Source organism: Eutrigla gurnardus, assembly GCF_963514095.1.
Source record: "Eutrigla gurnardus genome assembly, chromosome: 4".
In the NCBI taxonomy this organism is placed as follows: Eukaryota; Metazoa; Chordata; class Actinopteri; order Perciformes; family Triglidae; genus Eutrigla; species Eutrigla gurnardus.
Window position 1 is genome coordinate 3,447,841 of NC_139918.1, and position 17,547 is coordinate 3,465,387.

Below are 17,547 nucleotides of genomic sequence, written 5' to 3' on the forward strand. Positions count from 1 at the left end.
ATAACTGCTGCGAGTCTTTTTCATGTTCATCTCTACTTTCCTCTTGCCTCACTTCTTCTCCTCTCCTCTCATCACCCCTTATACCCTCTCCTCCTCTTCTTGCTTTGCCTTTCATCTTCCCTCATCTCCTTTCATCCCTCTGCTTCCTCGCCAGCTCGCCTTAAAGCCGACATTCCTCTCCTCCTCTTCACCACTCCGCTCATCATGTCACACCTTTGCGTGGCCTGTTGTGCAGTGTTAAGACTGAACGGACTGTGTTAAAAATGAATAACTAACTGCAAGGGGAAGTGATGGGGGGAGTGTTGCTTCAGATACCAATGAGACGATCCAAGGCAGCGAGGCTGGTCAGCATAATGGATCCATTAGGAATACCGCTTATAAGCCAAATTATAAGAACTGTGGCAACATGCTTGCACACTGATACTTACTAGAAAGAATCAGAGTCCGCTGTATTGGCCAGCTATATACCAATTTGTCATCGCTCTCAATGTCCTTGTGCAGAGACAGCAGCTAACAACTATGATCCATCACCACAAGAACATAGATTTATGTTTGAGAGTAAAATATGATATTAGATTGCTTTGTTTCCCCCGTTGACAGTGGGCCCTTTGTGTTTCAATGCAAGGTCCATTAGAAAAGGAATTTCTAATTGGGAGCAATACCAAGCACCTTATTGTAGACTGATAAGGAAATGATCTTGGATATTTGAACACAACTTGCTCGTTTATGTTTAAGCAGATTAAATTTGAGACTATATTGTTATATATATATATACTATATTGCTTCTTAATGAGACATAGTTTGGACAACATCCAGTTGGCTTACGGATTGTGAAGACTGAAAAAAGGTCAGTGTAACATTCAAATGATGGAGTAACCCTTAAGTGATACTGACAGCAATAGCTGAGACAGAGGTTTACACTGGTGATGCCATCCCCTGATCCATGGCGAGACCAAGTCGGCCTGTCAGCACTGTAGCTATTGCTAGTCACCGGGTTACATGTGAACAACAGCTCTATTAACCCTTGCAGGTCTATGGGAATGTCTTTATTTTTTTTGCATGTCCATATATACTCATCTTTTTATCATTGTATATATAAATGACACCAAAGATTTTAATATCAAAATGTGCAAAAAACATATCAGGTAGAAGTCTTTTTAGAGATAAATGGCCCACAAGCCAAGTCCAATTTTTAGAATTCTTCAAATTGCTTGTGAATTATGTGAGTGAATAGTTTACTAGCCTTCTGCTAGGTTTGGGGTTAGTCTACCCTGACTGCTACAACTTTGCTGTTAGCCAACCAATTAAAAATGTATTTCTTTTTTGTAAAAATGACCTGTAACCTCGAGTGTGTGGAGATGTTTTCACATGACTCCACTGTTCGCCTCCTCCCCTCTATACTATTTTTTACTCACCTTAACTCACCTGTGCTTTTCAATCGCCTTCCTCTAGGCAGAATAGCTCTCTGCATCAGTCAACATCAATGCACACTAAGATGAGTGTGTGTTTTCAGAGTAACCTGCACTTCAACCTCCCTGCTCTTTGCTCAGAGCGATCAATAGAAAGCAATGCTTCATCACAGTGAGAAAACTGCAGCTCAGCTGTCACAGAAGACTACAAACCAATGGCTCAGTGAGCCCCGGGGAGCTCCCTTTCTGGCTCTATGTGGACTTTTTTGCACCTTAAGCACATCTGTTTCCAACCTCAGTGAGCCAGCGCCCCCCCGGGGGTCAAGTCCTCACCTTCGTGGAGAGTGCAATGTCAATGTCATGCAACATCACTGTCAGAGCAGATTAGATGAGGCTCAATGGATTCATGCAAGCCAACTGGCCAGTGGAGAGGCCAACCACTGGCTACTCTCTCTCTCTCTCACACACACACACACACACACACACACACACACACACACACACAGAGTCAAGGGTGTAAGCAGTGATGCTTGATAATAACCCTGCTGCTGCTGCCTCATCTACCTGCCCAAACATATATCAGCTTTAACTTCAACTTCTCGAACAGCAACTTGACACCTTTTAGTTTTAGCCTTAACAAGCCTCTTTAACATGCTCAAACCTTCATTCAGACCAACACCCTCACCTGTATCATCATGTTGGCACACAATTATAACAAATAAAATACCAGTTCAGTCAGACAACTCACGTTTAGATTGTTTATTGTAGCAACAGAACATAGTTTGAGTTTGGCGTCTAGGCTCCGGCATCATCACTCCCCATATGTGATTACAAAGAGATGAAGGGAAGTGATGATGACTAATTACCATAACCCCCCCGGACCCTGCAGGTGGATGCTGGGGAGGTGGAGGGTTAGCAGCAAGCAGACGGCAATACTGACGTGGCAGCGGTGGCACCAACAGCTGAAAGGGGGAGATGGGATGGGAAGTGTCGTAGCTTAAATAGACCGCCAAATAGTTTTTGGCCGTCACCATCTTGATGTTTGACTGCCACCATCATTTCTTTTTGGCACCAGGAGGGAGGTTGGAGATAAGTCTGTCTGTCTTTGTGTTTCATGTTGTGGGCATGGCTGGCAGACTCCAGCTACTCCTGGGTCCTCCCTTCTCTGACTCATCCATACACACCTGAGGGTCATCATAATCAACTCTTCCTGCTTATCTACTCCGGCTTCCCAACCACTCATCGCGAGATCGTCAACTAGTGTTACCACATTCGTTGCGTTCCTGATCTCCATGTGCTTCCTTCCAAGTATCCATGCTAATCGTGTTCTAACACTCTGCTCTTGTTCAGACCCTCTCACTACTGCAGTGCAGTCTTCCAGCACCGCCTCATTCATCGCTACAACGGCCCGGGGTGGCCACCATTCCTGCTTTCATCTCTGAGGTTCGCTGGACGGTGGCCAACCATTGGATCAGGGAGATCTCCACGGGTGGCCTCCCGCAGCAACCAGTCTCTGTTCACCGAAAAAATTAACACTTTCACTTTACTACCCTCGTATGTTGTCGTGCGTTTGGGTCCCCCAGCCTCAGGCCGTAACAGTGAAATGGTTAAAGTTGTAAGAGAAAAACATGGACATCTTCCAGAATTGGACAACGCTGTGGTAGTGACCTGTCAATCAGCATGTAGCCCCGCCCCCTAAAGGTAGCACCGCCCCCCTCCAGCAGTCCAACTTGGACTCTAAATGGACCATAATTTACAAAAATGAACATCATGCTGGATTGAAGAAGATTTGAAACTAGAGAAGTGAGAAGTGCTTAACCTGTGTATTAAAACAATACAAATTGAACAGGTAAAGGAAGCAAAGCTGCTTGGTGTCACCGTAGACAGTAGACTGTCCTGGTCTAAACAGACTACATACAGTGAAGAAAATGAGTAGTGACCTTGTACTACTTAGACGCTGTGGCCAATTCCTCACCCAAGAACTGAGAAGGAGGGTTGTAGGCACTTTGGTTCTACCTCAGATGGAGTACTGTAATATTGTGTTGTCAAATGCCACCAAAGAACACCTTGCTAAACTTCAGCGAGTCCAAAACAAAGCAGCACGGCTGGTTCTGAAATGTTCCTACACAACACACATCAACTACATGCACTCACTTTTACATTGGTTGAGAGTTGAGGATAGGCTGAATGCCACTGTATTGACATCAACCTGGACAGTTTTACACAACAATCAATACAATCTGCTCTGCAAAAGATGTGACACCCATACTTACAATACAAGGCATGCAGCAGCGGGGCGATTTAGTGTACGGAAGACAACATAGTTTGAGTTTGTGCATTTCAACGTACAGTTGGATATAGATCAATTATGGCATGGAACAAGTTGTCAACTATCCTAACTACAATAAATAGCAAATTAACTCTTAAAAAACATTTGAAAAAGCATCTGGGCCAATCATACATCAAAGAAGTATAGCCTTAGTCAGGGGCAAACATCTCCAGAGGTCTATAATATTTTAGGTTTAAAGAGTATTTTCAATGTACCTTTTAAATTAAACTCTTGTAAATTAATTTTGTAATTGATTTTTGGTTTAATGAATGTATTAATTTTTAACTGTATGTATTTTTTTTTTACTGCTGGACCCCAGGAAGAATAGCTGGCCCTCTATCCTAATAAACTAAACTAAACTAAACCTGACTGGAACATACCACTTGCCCAAGTATAGGGGGAGCTAAACAGAGCAGGGTTAAAACACAACGTTCATTTCAGCTCCCTTTTAACACTCTTCAGCTGCTTCATGTCAATATCCCAACAATATGAATCCCAAGTACACTAATAAAAACCTGATAAAACACAAAGTAATAAGCCTGTGTGATTTATACAGTCCAATGGATAAAGTATAAAATAAATAAAAACACTGGGCTGAATACAACAACCAAGCAGACAAACACTGTTGGCCAAATGTTGTGCAGGTAAAGTGGGCTTTCTCTAATCTCTCATGGAAACCACTTCCTGTTTACCTCACATTGAAGACGCTGGCTTACTGGAACACACTGACTGTGATTGGTTTCTTAAGTGCTTGTAAACAAGTGAGCAGAATACATCCACACCACTGCTGCTGGTTGAGAATTGACTTGTCATTGATATTGTTTTAGCGGTGAGAGACATGTAAATGGACTTTTAGTGTCCCTTTGTGAGGATTTCACAAAATGCAAGTGAGACAAGAATGCAACAGGATAAAACATAACTTGTAATGCACTTTGGTGACATCAAACAGCAGGGGATTCAGAGAACAATGTAAAGGACCACTTTGATGTCAAGGTATTTGAATGAGGTAATAAAAAGGCTCAAATCAAACCCCTCTGGTTGCAAAAAAAGTCTGATTGTATAGACTGTCTATGAGAAAATGAGCTACTCTCTTGATGTATTATCTCAGTAAACATTGTAAAATTAGTTTATGGTCTCAGTCTCTAGTTACAAGTCTTCTTCGGCCACACCGACCACCACCTCAAACATACAGCAGCCATACACACAAGGCAAGGTGGGTGAAATGTCTTGCCCAAGGACACAACAATGACATAGTGACAAGGGCAGGGATCGAACCACTAACCCTCTGATCATTGGCCAACCCGCTCTACCACCTGAGCCACAGTCGCCCAAATGTATTAATTTAGTACATTATGGTCCTTTTAGAGTCAAACAGACAGAATTCTAATCTAAAAACCAGCATGTTGGCAACTTCATGACTTTAGGTACAATGGACTTTGTGTCAAGCCAAAATAAACGATGGCTGTAAAAAGGCGTTTGCCACACATGTTTTATGTGTTTTTACATTCATATTCATAGTGTAAATATCTCCCTCACATCCACACAGAATGAGGCATCTCCAGGTTGGCTGTACTGGATAAAAGGTCCAGGCATATTTTCTTGATCGTCCCTCTGAGGCTGCTGCTCTAAATGTTTTCCTACTGAAGAATATTCATCACATTCCACTTAAACCTGCAGCTCTGCACGTATTTGCATCTCCAAAGAAGAGCTTCTATGAAATAACAAGAGTTAAACTACTGGAGGTTAGAAGCAACTAAGGGGATGTAATATTTTTGAGGGAACACCAACAGCTATATCTCATAAACGATACATGTTGTTTATTTGTAATCAATACTGATTACTATGACTGTCACCAAATTGACAAACAATGTGAATCTAGTAAAATAAAACCATAATGTTACATTGTAGTGTGGAATTACTGGCTAACTACTCCAAAATCAATTTCCTCATGTTTTGATTATTAAAGATCATTAGAGGTTAGTGATGTGTGTACAGATATCCAATGGATAGAACCTCACTCTTATGCTGTGTTCAGACCAAATGCGAAGAAAACTTTTCAATATGGCATATTAACGCAAAATATGAATACATACAAAACAAACAATAAACACAATGAGCAGCAGGGTTTCCCGCAGCGCTTTCCTGTTAAGGCGGCCGCCTTAACAACAAAGGGCTGCCGCCTAAACTAACGTCTTAAAAAAAAAAGAAAAAGAAAAAAAAAAAATCCATATACTAGCATTATTCGCCGCAGTGTTTCCCCTACCATTGTACAGGCCGGGCAGGGCCTCCAGGCATAGGCGTAATTTATGGGGGGGATGGGTGGGTTGCAACCCACCCAATAATCCAAACCAGCCACCACAACCCACCCAATTTGATATCATAATTATTGATATTGAATGTTAAGCATTATAATCACAACAGTGTGGTAGATTTTCTCAATTTACCAGTAAAAAATAGTGACGTTTGTCTGTGCCCCCTCCCGCTCTGAGATTTGGTTTCGCCCACCTTGCCGGACCTGCGCTTCTCTACTGTCTCTCCGGTCTCTCCCCGCATCAGCGGTGGTATGAAGAAAGCACGCGAAAAAAAGCAAAAGAATAAAAGTATCTTCCCAACAGGAGGTAGCTACTGCTAGGGCTCCAGTGCCACCTCTCACGAGTCAAATCATGTTACTGAACAAAAGTTAGTTTGTCCCCCCCCCCCCCCCCCCCAGCCGGCGAGTTCGACAGTGCGTGTGCGTATAGCCCCGTTCACATACGCCACTACTCGCCACTCGCTTTCTCGCTGAATTCTACTCGCTGGCAAAAAAAAATTCACTGCCGCCGGCGACTTCAAACGGCAACTATCTGTGGAACTCTCTGTTGACGTCAACTGTCGATCATCTCTATTCTACATTGTGATTGGTACTCGCTTCACTCACATCGCAGAAAGTTAAAATAATTTGATCTCCGATCGACCACATCGCATCGCCTGTCCTGACCACATTCCACTAGAACACATTCACATTAATTGATTATAATAATAATAAACAAATTGTGTTTTAGTCATTTTTGTTTTCATCTTTTCTTGAATGCTTAAACTCATCAACCCCATTTAGTATGTCAACATTTGTATCAGTACCAGCAGTTTGTAAGAAATTGGTCAGTAATTGATATGTCATATTTTGTTTCTCAGAATTCACCAAATTGATGCATTAAAATGAAATTATTTAAAATTTTCTCCCGGGGGGGCATGCCCCCGGACCCCCCTACAGGATCGCAATCCCCCCACCATAGTCTCCAAAGAAATATATATATACACCTGCTTCACAGGCGGAAATCTCAACCCCCCCAATGTTCAACTCAAAGTTACGCCCTTGCTCCAGGCCAAAAAGAAATTAATATATGCCAAAAATAAGCCACCTATCAATTCATTCATAAATCAATAATCATTTACATGGGGGGGAGACACCCCCTGTGGGGGGAGGATTGTTTTTGATAAGCTGTGGAACTCTGAGTTAACCTATTTCTACCTGAATTTCTATGAACTATTAAGCTGTTGAGTAAACCCATAACTTATATTTTACTTCATAAAATAAGACATGCACTCATATGTCGTTGTAGTGTTTTACAGTATCTGTAGCTATTAATGTGATGCTCATCATCCCCCCCCCCCCTGACAGACACCACCTTAACTAACACATTTTCTGGGGGAAACACTGAGCAGATTAGTCGTAAACAATGCAGGACAACATTTCACTGTAATAATCAATGGCCTGTGCATTTTCCTTCAGTATGTACAGTATGTGTCTGTCCTCCCCATGTCTCTTGTCTGCTTTGTCTTCATTGGTGTCATGTTTCTTATTTTCACCTTAGTATATTTTTCCTATACACTGTAAGGCAACCTTGGTTGTCCTGAAATGGAACCTCAAATAAAAAATGTCTTATTATTATTATTATTATTGTTATTATTATTTAACAACAGACGATGTAGTCATAACTAAATCAAACACTAACGCGAAAAAATTGGGTCTTCAGCAGCAACTTCAATGTTTCTCTAATATGAATGAGTATGAGACGAGAGAGGTAATTAAATAATGAATAACTCTTGTGAGGTATTTGGGAGAGAGATAGATAGATAGGCTTTAACTGGAAAAGACTAGTTTTGACAGCTGAACTAATATGTTTGTCAAATTTGAAGGATGTTATCAAAGATTACGACAGGATTTCGACTGCAGAGTAATCCAATAGGTCAGGTCATCAATACATAATTATCTCAGTTTGAATTTGATTATGATTCAGAAAGTTTCAATCATGTTTTGACGTTAAACAGTTCAGCAGCAGCATGCAGCAGAACAACAAAGTACTACTTAATAAGGAGAAGGAATAACCAGTAACCAACCAGTAAGAATTGATAAGATGTGTATAAAAAACTCAAATATAAAAAATGGAATAAAATATTTTACATTTGAACTATAAAAGAAGAATTGTAAATGTAAAACTGTTAAAAGAAGTAATATTAATAGTTAATATAATCAAAGATTGATACTTGGTGTCCGTGTATCAAAACAATTCAGCCAAACAAAATCTCTTTTTTTCACAAAACACTTTTCCCCACCCATCTCTTGCTTTTATACAAAGAACCTTACAATTTTTCCTCAAAGGTGCTGACTTCGGGAGCATTTGTGTTTGTCTTGTCCAAATACACGCTGACAGCAGAGGCCTGTACTGCTCAGCGAGTTCAACCCAGGGTTTCCTTTTCCAGCTATGAGCACATGCACATAAATGAGGCGGGGTTTGCATAGGGGTGTAACGGTACATGTATTTGTATTGAACCGTTTCGGTACGGGGTGCTCGGTTCGGAACGGAGGCGTACCGAACGAGTTTCCATACGGACATATTAAGTAGAGGACCGCATGTGTGGAGCATGCTGCAGCCGCACATGCGCAGTTGCGCACACCGCGACACAATAAACAGCAGTAGTAGCGGACGTCATGGCTAATGCCGCTAGCGTTGGCAACAAGCCAGAGTTGGAGGACCCTCCCGCGACATTAAGGTCTCCCGTTTGGGAACAAGCAAAGCGGTTTGCCGACATTGTTCATGTGAGGTCGGGTATGTTTCTGGCAACACGTCAAACCTGTTGACGCATTTGAAACGGCACCACCCCCACGTGAACATCGCTACAACGAGGAGAAAGGCGAGCGTAACGTTCAAACACAGCTCCCCACCGCATTTAAACAGCCTCTCCCTGCCCTGTTCAATTTTGCACATCAGATGGAGAAAAGATTTGTTTTAAAGAAACAGTCTGTTATTTTTATTTTTTAAATAAATATTTTAAATACTTGTATTTATATTTTTGAGCAGCATTCTAGCTCCAGTGCATGTTCCTACTGTTAAAAGCACAAAAGTAATAAACAACTAGCACATTTATATTTTGCATTTTGTTTTCTTACTGTACCGAAAATGAACCGAACCGTGACCTCAAAACCGAGGTACGTAACGAAACCGAGATTTTTGTGTACCGTTACACCCCTAGGTTTGCAGCATTGACCAATCACAAACATGGATCAGTCTACGGGCAGCAGAGCGACATATTTCCCCTACGAGGAGCAAACCAAAACCTACAGAAATACGAAGAAGTTAAACATATGATACAGACAAAAAGCAACAATTTCATCTGCCAAATGCAGGAAGGACAGCTGGCAAAAACTCACCGACTGTGTGAATGCTAAGTCGTATTAATAGTATTAATAGTCATATAATATAACCAACTGTTCCGGTGACATGGCGGCAGCTTGATTGAGCTCGCTCATACCCACCCTGAAATTAACTCTCTAAATTGTTTATCCTACATCCAAAGAGGAACAATGCTTCTTCTTCTGCTGAGACACAAACACCAGCATGGCCGACATAAGTGAAATGCACAAACTGTTTGCCGTGTTAAAAGAATCCTTATGTAAAGAGTTCAAAGGATCGAAAGAGGAACTGAAAGAATTTCGTCAAAAAAAACTGAGTGCGATATCAGAAGGTATAGCAACAAACAGCTGATTTGAACCAAAAGCTGGATGCAACATTAACGCGTGTTGATCAGCTGGAAGTCCGGTCTGGGTGAGTGATCTGGATGATGCCGAGGCTGACAATCAGAAAACCACGAAATGGGTGAAGTCTTGGATTGACGAACTTGCTGAACAGATGGATTACTTGGAGATTAAGACGAAAAGAGCGAAGGGAGCCATGACATTTCTCGATCAGCTGATTAAAGAGAATTGAACATCACTCGTGCCCATCACACTCATCAAGAATGTAAAAACTTTGTTCGGCCAATTATTGTCGCCTTCCTCAATAACAGCACCAAAAGACGTGTTTTGCAAGCAGCCTGGGCAAAGAAGGAAGTAATGCTAAAAGATACACAGATTTATTCCAATCACGATTTTACCCTCAAGGTGAGACTAAAAGTTTTCAATGCTGACAGGACTACAACAATCTTCCCAACTCCAGCTGCAGCAATAAAAGTACTGGAAGAAAAAAGACAATGCAAAGCTGACGACAAATGAACTCACACTGAATGTATGACTAGAAAACATAATGGCTTGGACATTGATTTGGTTAGGCGATTCATTTTACGTAAGAATGTCAATGAAGCCCTGGAACTTTATTTTTTCATTTACATTCTTTGTTCATCTTTCTTCTTCGATGACAAAACAAATGAGACACAAGGTGTTTATTGAAATGTTTAAGTAATCAGTTCATTGGGAACGCTAGCTGTTTTGTTAAAAGACTATCTGATTATAGTCCCTCGGACACAAAAGCATATTTAGGATATGACAAAAAACGATTGTTCGGTTATTGTAGGACTATCACATATGGAGGAGGGGGCCTCTTCACAAGCTGCTTCGGTATGTGAACAAACGTGGTTATATTGTCCCTAAATCTGAGACAAACAACGGTCACCAAAAGATACAACCCAGCAATGAGGTGGTGCAAATGGAACTTTTGTGTGAACCTGTGTGTGTATGAATGTGTGTGCTTTCTATGTGTGAAATGTCGTGTTTTTGTTTATCTGTTGTTTTTTTATTTCATAAATCCTACCTATCATGCTAGCCTGAAGGGGTTGCAAGAGTGTTTTATTTTATTTTTATTTAAAGGACTACAATTACAATTTAACTCTTTCACATTTGGATAAATCCTCACACTCTGTGGAGGTTCCGCAAAAATGTTGCGTGCTTTGTGTTTAGAAAACCGGGTGTATAGATGCATGGAGAGAAATGAACCCCACTAAAAGGGATTATACTTTTTTTCCAATAGGCATAAATCTTATTCTCGTTTAGATAATTTTTTTCTTCCTAACAAATGTTTGAAGCTTGTTTCATCTTGTCAAATACATGAAATCTCTATATTCTTAGAAATGACTTTAAATGAAGCTTACAGATCTAAAATGTGGAGATTTAATAACTTGCTCTTAGAAGATGAAATGCAAGAAAAAAAAAGAAAATGGAAGAGTGGATTGAAGACTTTAATACTACTGCAATATCAATCTGAAGAAAATTGGAACAAATTAGTTATAGCTAGAGCAAATTTCAACTTAGACCATTCAAAATATATAATACAAAAAAATATGTATTTGAAACAAAAAAATGCATGAATTTGGGAACAGACCAGGGGTCCGTTTCACAAAGCAGGTTTAGTGAAAACCTTGAGTTAGTTAACCCTGAGATGAGGGAAACTCTGGTTTTTCGGTTTCACAAAGCCAGTTCAGCATAAATCTGAGTCAGTTACCCGGGTAACATACTCTGTGAACCTAACCTGCTCGCTAGCAGGTTTGCTTCAACAAACCCTGAGTTTCTCCCTACATGTCTCCGCCTTTTTCCGGAATCTGAACCAACTCTGAAAAAAATGTGCCGTCCTTTCATCGTCAACCTAATCGATACGGAAATAAAAGTGATTCTAGCAGCTTTGCTTCGGGAGAGGATTTGATTACCTTTCCTTTCAATCACATTAGATATTATCTAAACAATATTCTCCGACATTTTCAACATATCGCGGATATAATCCGCAACCAGATTCTTTGCGGAGGTAGAGTTTTTGCGAACGGGAGATTTATGAAATGTTAGTTTAAGTACATTCCTGTGTTGAAACACCTGCTTATATCTACTGTTTAATATGTGAAATTTGATTAAAATCATATGCCTTAGTCAACATATTTGCGCAATATTCTTCTGCTTAATTTTCAAATGAAGCCACTTTCTTTCTGTGCCTGGGGGGATTACACCCAATAAAAATAATGATTTATTTGTTGCGCTAATTTGTGAAGTACGGGAATCGAACCACTGTCGCCTGCACCATAGGCAGCGTTGCTAACCGTTACACCACAGTGTCGCTCTCCAAACCTGAAAATAAAGACTTATTACCTTTAGATCAATAGACTGTTTCATTCAGTTATACACATTAGATCGGGCAGTAAATGTCTGCCACGCCAACTATCTCTACTTTGCTGCAGTTACGGTGCTCCGCTTTCTCAGGATGAGCTCGTTTTCTACATAAACACTCGGTAATATCTAATGACGCTCTCCCGGTTGCCATGGTGAATCGTAGTATCGGAGATCCATTGATGATGGCTTTGTAGAGTCGGCAGGCACGCGCGTAACTCAGAGTTTACATACTCAGAGTTGACTGAACTAATTCAAAACCACTGTTCTGAAACTGAAAACTCTGAGTTTCCCATCTCAGAGTTGTTCAACTCAGAGTTCAGGGTTAGGTTCAGAGTTTGTTGAACCTGCTTTGTGAAACGGGCCCCAGGTTATTCATTGGAGATCACAACAACACTTTACGTTAATAAACTGCAGCCCCTGATGAAGATAGAGGGATTGCCCCCTTTATAAGCCACATTGAAAGCTTGGCAAGACTGTAATAGATATCTGATTACAGAGGGTCATATAAACAAACCTCTCCTATTGCATTTAACCACGACTTTCTAGCTCTCTCTCAAACAGACTTTCAAATTGGTCACTTCATGGCCTGAAAACTTTTTTGGACATGTTTGACGAAGACTCTGATTCCATTAAATCCTTTACTGCTATTTTTGCAGAATATAAAATCCCCAGAACATATTTTTTAAAATACTTACTTCATCATATAATTGTATCCTTATTTGGAAAGGGACAATTTAGACTCTATCACACCGAGTTTGAACAATATATTATCTCTACTGCTACTTCTGTTAAGGGGAAGATATCTCATCTGTATAGAATTTTGTCTGAAAGCTCCCAGAACTCCTTTTCTTCTTTGAGAATAATTTGGGAAGTAGAGATTAAAATGAAGTTCAACGAAACTGAATGGTTAACTCGGCAACAAACGACTACAAACATTAAAGTTAAAGAAACTAATTTTTGTATTAATTCTATATAATAGTGATGGGAATTCCGGCTCTTTTTGGAGAGCCGGTTCTTTTGGCTCGGCTCACTAAAAAGAGCCGGCTCTTTCGGCTCCCAAGGGGCTCCTCAGATTTTCTGTTGCTTAAAGTATGTTTATCACCAAAAATAATGCAAAACCATGTGTAAAATGAATTACTAATGTAAAAAACATACACTATATCAAATATGTATCATTTATATAGGTTCATTAAGCTACTGAATACACACAAATTTGAACAGAGTGCTACAAAAATAAATTATTAGGTAGGCTATAAAAAACAAAGTCCCATCCAGGGCTCCAGACTCCTTGTTTCACCAGTGTTTAAAAAACAAAACAAACAAAACAGAAAATTCACTGGTTGCATATGTGCAAGAAGATGGACTATTTACATTGAAGCAACCTGAACAAACTCACAGAATGACACAATCTTTTGCTCTATATGATATTTTCACCTTGCACAAGTTACACTCCGCCTTTGAGCTGCTTATAGCATTGAAATGGGTCCAAATTCTACTACGTTTCCTGCTGCTGTCACTCATTTTCTCACCGTTTGTTCGTCGCGCTCTCTCTCTCTCTTACTCTCTAGCTCGCTCGTTCTCTCGTCCTCTCTCTCGCTCTCTTGTTTCCCTCCGTGTGCGTGTGCTCACTGCTGTGTGTGTCTGAACCTCCCTGTCCCCCGCCCCCACTGCTCTGTGTATGGAGACGCAGTTGCCGCCACACATATTGACCAATCACCTGTGGCTTTCACCAAAACTATGCGGAGGGAAAAAATAAAATTAAAAATTAATCGGCTCCCAGTGAGGAGCCGGCTCCCGTCGTTCACTTCAAAGAGCCGGCTCTTAGAGCCGGATCGTTCGCGACCGACACATCACTACTATATAACTCAAGTGAAGCTTAATAAGTTTGATGATACAATATTTTGTATTTTGTTATTCAATGAGTCCCTTGTGTCCATCCATCGCCTACCGCTTATCCTGTATTCAGGGTCGAGGGGGGGCTGGAGCTTTCTCAGTTTGTCCTTTTTAATTGGTTTACTATATTCCAGTTTCCCTGTGCTCCTGTTTTCTCTGTGTCCCTGATCTGTAGTAGATTATCTTTATGCATTCAGAATAATTAGAAAACTCTACAATCAGAAAACTCATGACACATAGGCACAGTAATATGCAAGTCCTTTCAACAACTGAATTCTGAAAGCACATTACCGCATCTTCTGCACTACTGGAGATTAACAATGCTGTAGATTGCAGCAACAAACAGCAGTCTGTATTTCATTCCCAAGTCACAAGTTTTTGTAAAAAGACAAGAACAAGTAAGTTTAATATCAGTGATTTACTTCATAAAATAAGGCATCAAACAAGAACCAACAAGTCAAACTCTCTGCTCTAAACATGGTCAGAAAATACTTGAAAAAGGTGAATAATTGTTTTTTGTTGATCTATGCAAAACTATCTAGGATAACCAAGAAATCTTACCTTTCCAACATACTGAGGTTCAGGTCCAATGTGCTCCTCCAGAACAAAGAACTGGTTCCAGATCCAGCCTCTTGTGGGCCGATGGTTGGAATCAATGTCTGTCTCCAGCAACTTGGTTTCGTTCCTCTGAACTCTGATGGATGCTCTGGAGTTTAGCTTGTAGATCTTAGAGTTAGATTTGACATATGTATTTATTTGTGAAGGTCGAACTTTGGAATGGAATTCAGGATTAGATGGTAAAGCTAGGCTGACATTGCTGAAGTAGATTGTACCAGACAAATCAGATGTTTTAGTGGGATTAGGTAGTGAAGATAATTTAGTGTTGTGGACTGAATCAGAATTGGTCTTAGGCCCGTTCACTACTTTGGAGTTGGAGAATGTCTTTGGCTTTGGCTGTGATATAAGCCTTGGTGTTGTATTGGTTTCAGTGTTGATTTTTGAAGATTGCTGGGGATTGGTCAAGGTACTTCTAGCCACCTGATGTGATTTGTGTACCATTCCTTGTCTTGAATTAGAGCTTTGTTTGAGTGCATGCTGTAGTGTGAGTCTACTGTCAGAGCTTGATGTGGACGGGTAGACTGACGATGGAGAGTTTGTCTTGGCCCTAAGCTTGTCTGTAAGGTAGGACATGGTGTCAAGCCTAGAGTTCAACTGAGACTTGTTCTGGAGGTTCTTACTGGAGCTTGAGAGCTGGCTGGGATTCAGTAGAGGCATACGTTTTTCAGCAATGGAGCTTGGGGTTGGTTCAGGCAGTGACTTGAGCCGTGGATTGGGGTTCGGGTCAGTGTGGGGACTCAGATCGACCTGGGTCCCATAACTACCCTGGGAGACAATACATAGGAAGACCAGCAGTGGACAAAGAGAGGAAACTGAAGCCACGTTGGCTGGAACTCTCATTGTAAAGAAAGAACAGTCTGGAAATGTCTTCCCCTCTCACTTCCACTTTGTGTACACCCAAAAAATACACTCAATCACACAGGTGTACAGTTCTTTTCACAGTGTGAAGGAACCAGGAGGGTCCACATGGTGCGCTCCAAAGAATCATTTTATACAGGTCCCAGAAAAATAAAGAACTCTGTAAAATTGTTCAATATGTTTAACTTGATTATAAGAGAGCCTCGATATGTCTCAGCTTCCTTCCGTCTAACATTGTTCCAACAGATGAGGACCATTTGGAGTATTTAAAAAAAACACCACTGGTACAACCAGTCCATACACTTGTTTAAAGTCCATGGCAAACTTTTGCTGCAACACTGTATATGATATCCATTATGGTCAAAAGCTGAAGTAGTTTTTGTTCATGTTGAAAGCTGGAAGTCAAAAGCTGATTGTTGGGTCACAGACTCATCAATGGTCTGCACTTCCTGAAAAAGAGAAGATGAAATTCATGAATGCATTTTTCAATGATAAATAAAACCATGACACATATTGACTGACTATCTGGGAAAATTAAATTACAGTGACAGTCTTTGGACACCATTATGATTATTTATAGAAGGCTAATTTTAAGAAAATCACACTACGCAGCAAATTTGCTTTCAACAAACAATCTCAGAGTGGATAATTGTTTTTAAATGTGTATCAACACAAATCTCTAATTAAAAACAATTTTGTTGATTAATCTTGAGCCCATTCATTTTTAGCTCAATACTAATAGCCAGCTGGAACAGGATGATAGATCTCTGTAATCACTTTCCAAAATTACACAGATGGCAGTGGGTACTCAATTCATGTGTTGCCTTCATACCAAGTGTGTGTATTTTTTGGCCACTGACATTGATGTGCTCCAACAATAACAAATAAGGGGCGCATGCTTTCAAGTGCAATTTTAGCAGATGGTCTACAGTAGGGCGTTACGTTTTACATTGTGATCAAGGATTTACATAAGTAATCGTCTAACTATTCAGCAAGATATCTCTGTATATGTGTATATGGGTATGTCCTTCCCGTATCTAAAGAACCGTACCAAGGTAGTGCCCTGAATACAAAACAGCCTCTGTGCAGTAGTGGGGCTTTAGGACTCTGTGGAAGTCCAGCGTGTTGTTCAGAGTGGGCTTCACTTTTGTTGCTGAATGCGGAATAAACTTACATTATGTTTTCTTCACTTGCCTGGAGTCAACTTATGATGAGCTGTCCTCAACAATACTGCAAGCAGCAATACTGGGGGCCAAGCAATCGCCCACTACAAATGCCCATACTCTCCAAACAGGCTGACCCCCTCAACAACAGACAACGCTGCTAGCAGCAATACCGAGAACCAAGCAATAGGTCTCGTAAGAATGGGCAGGCCCCTGACAATCAACAATGCTACAAGCAGCAATACCAAGAACCAAACAACCAGCCCAATCAGAGAGGGCATGCCCTTGACAACCAACAATGCTAATACACCTGGGCCAGGTTTCCCGAAGCCTTCTTAAAGCCTTCTTAACGCTACGTCATTTGTAACCCCTACTTAGAGTTCCTACTTAACATTTTGCGTGTTTCCCGAAACGTTCTTTGCTACGAATCTCTTTCGTACGTCATACGTTGGTAAGAGTGGTCTGGAGCACTCTTAGAGCCTTCTTAGCTCTACTGTAGTGATGTTTCAGCTCCTGACGCTAGTCGCCGCCACTGTACAGTAACCCAGAAATCCCCGTTGCGCATGGAACTGCACATTGCCAGTGTTGTGTTTCACCAATGGTGTGGTGTCCATTCCGACCGAAGTTTCTTGTGGCGATGAACAACGTAAAAACGTGAATGTATTGTTACGCACACTCTTGATATAGAAAAAATATTTATTCAATCCTTTCCAGGAACAAAAAAGTAATCCAATGCGCTTGTAAATTAGGTAAAAAATGCCATCTTAACGAAGAAAATAACAAACAAATAATTTATATCAACAGTAGTGGTCAAAACAAAGTATGTTACCAGGCTACGCTCATCCATCGGCCAACACAAACATTCGTCAGCCC

General features: G+C 40.7%; 1 protein-coding gene across 1 annotated transcript in view; it reads right to left on the reverse strand.

The window, feature by feature from the left end:
- The window catches only part of LOC311012482 (cadherin-18-like), a gene marked incomplete at its 5' end in the record, with an annotated part of 195,881 nt that extends 180,388 nt beyond the window's left edge, over positions 1-15,493 (reverse strand). The window contains one exon of the mRNA XM_084007943.1: positions 14,597-15,493. Coding sequence (XP_083864069.1) covers positions 14,597-15,493 — 897 coding nt within the window. The remainder of the gene's footprint in view (positions 1-14,596) is intronic.
- Between the last annotated feature and the right edge of the window lie 2,054 nt (positions 15,494-17,547).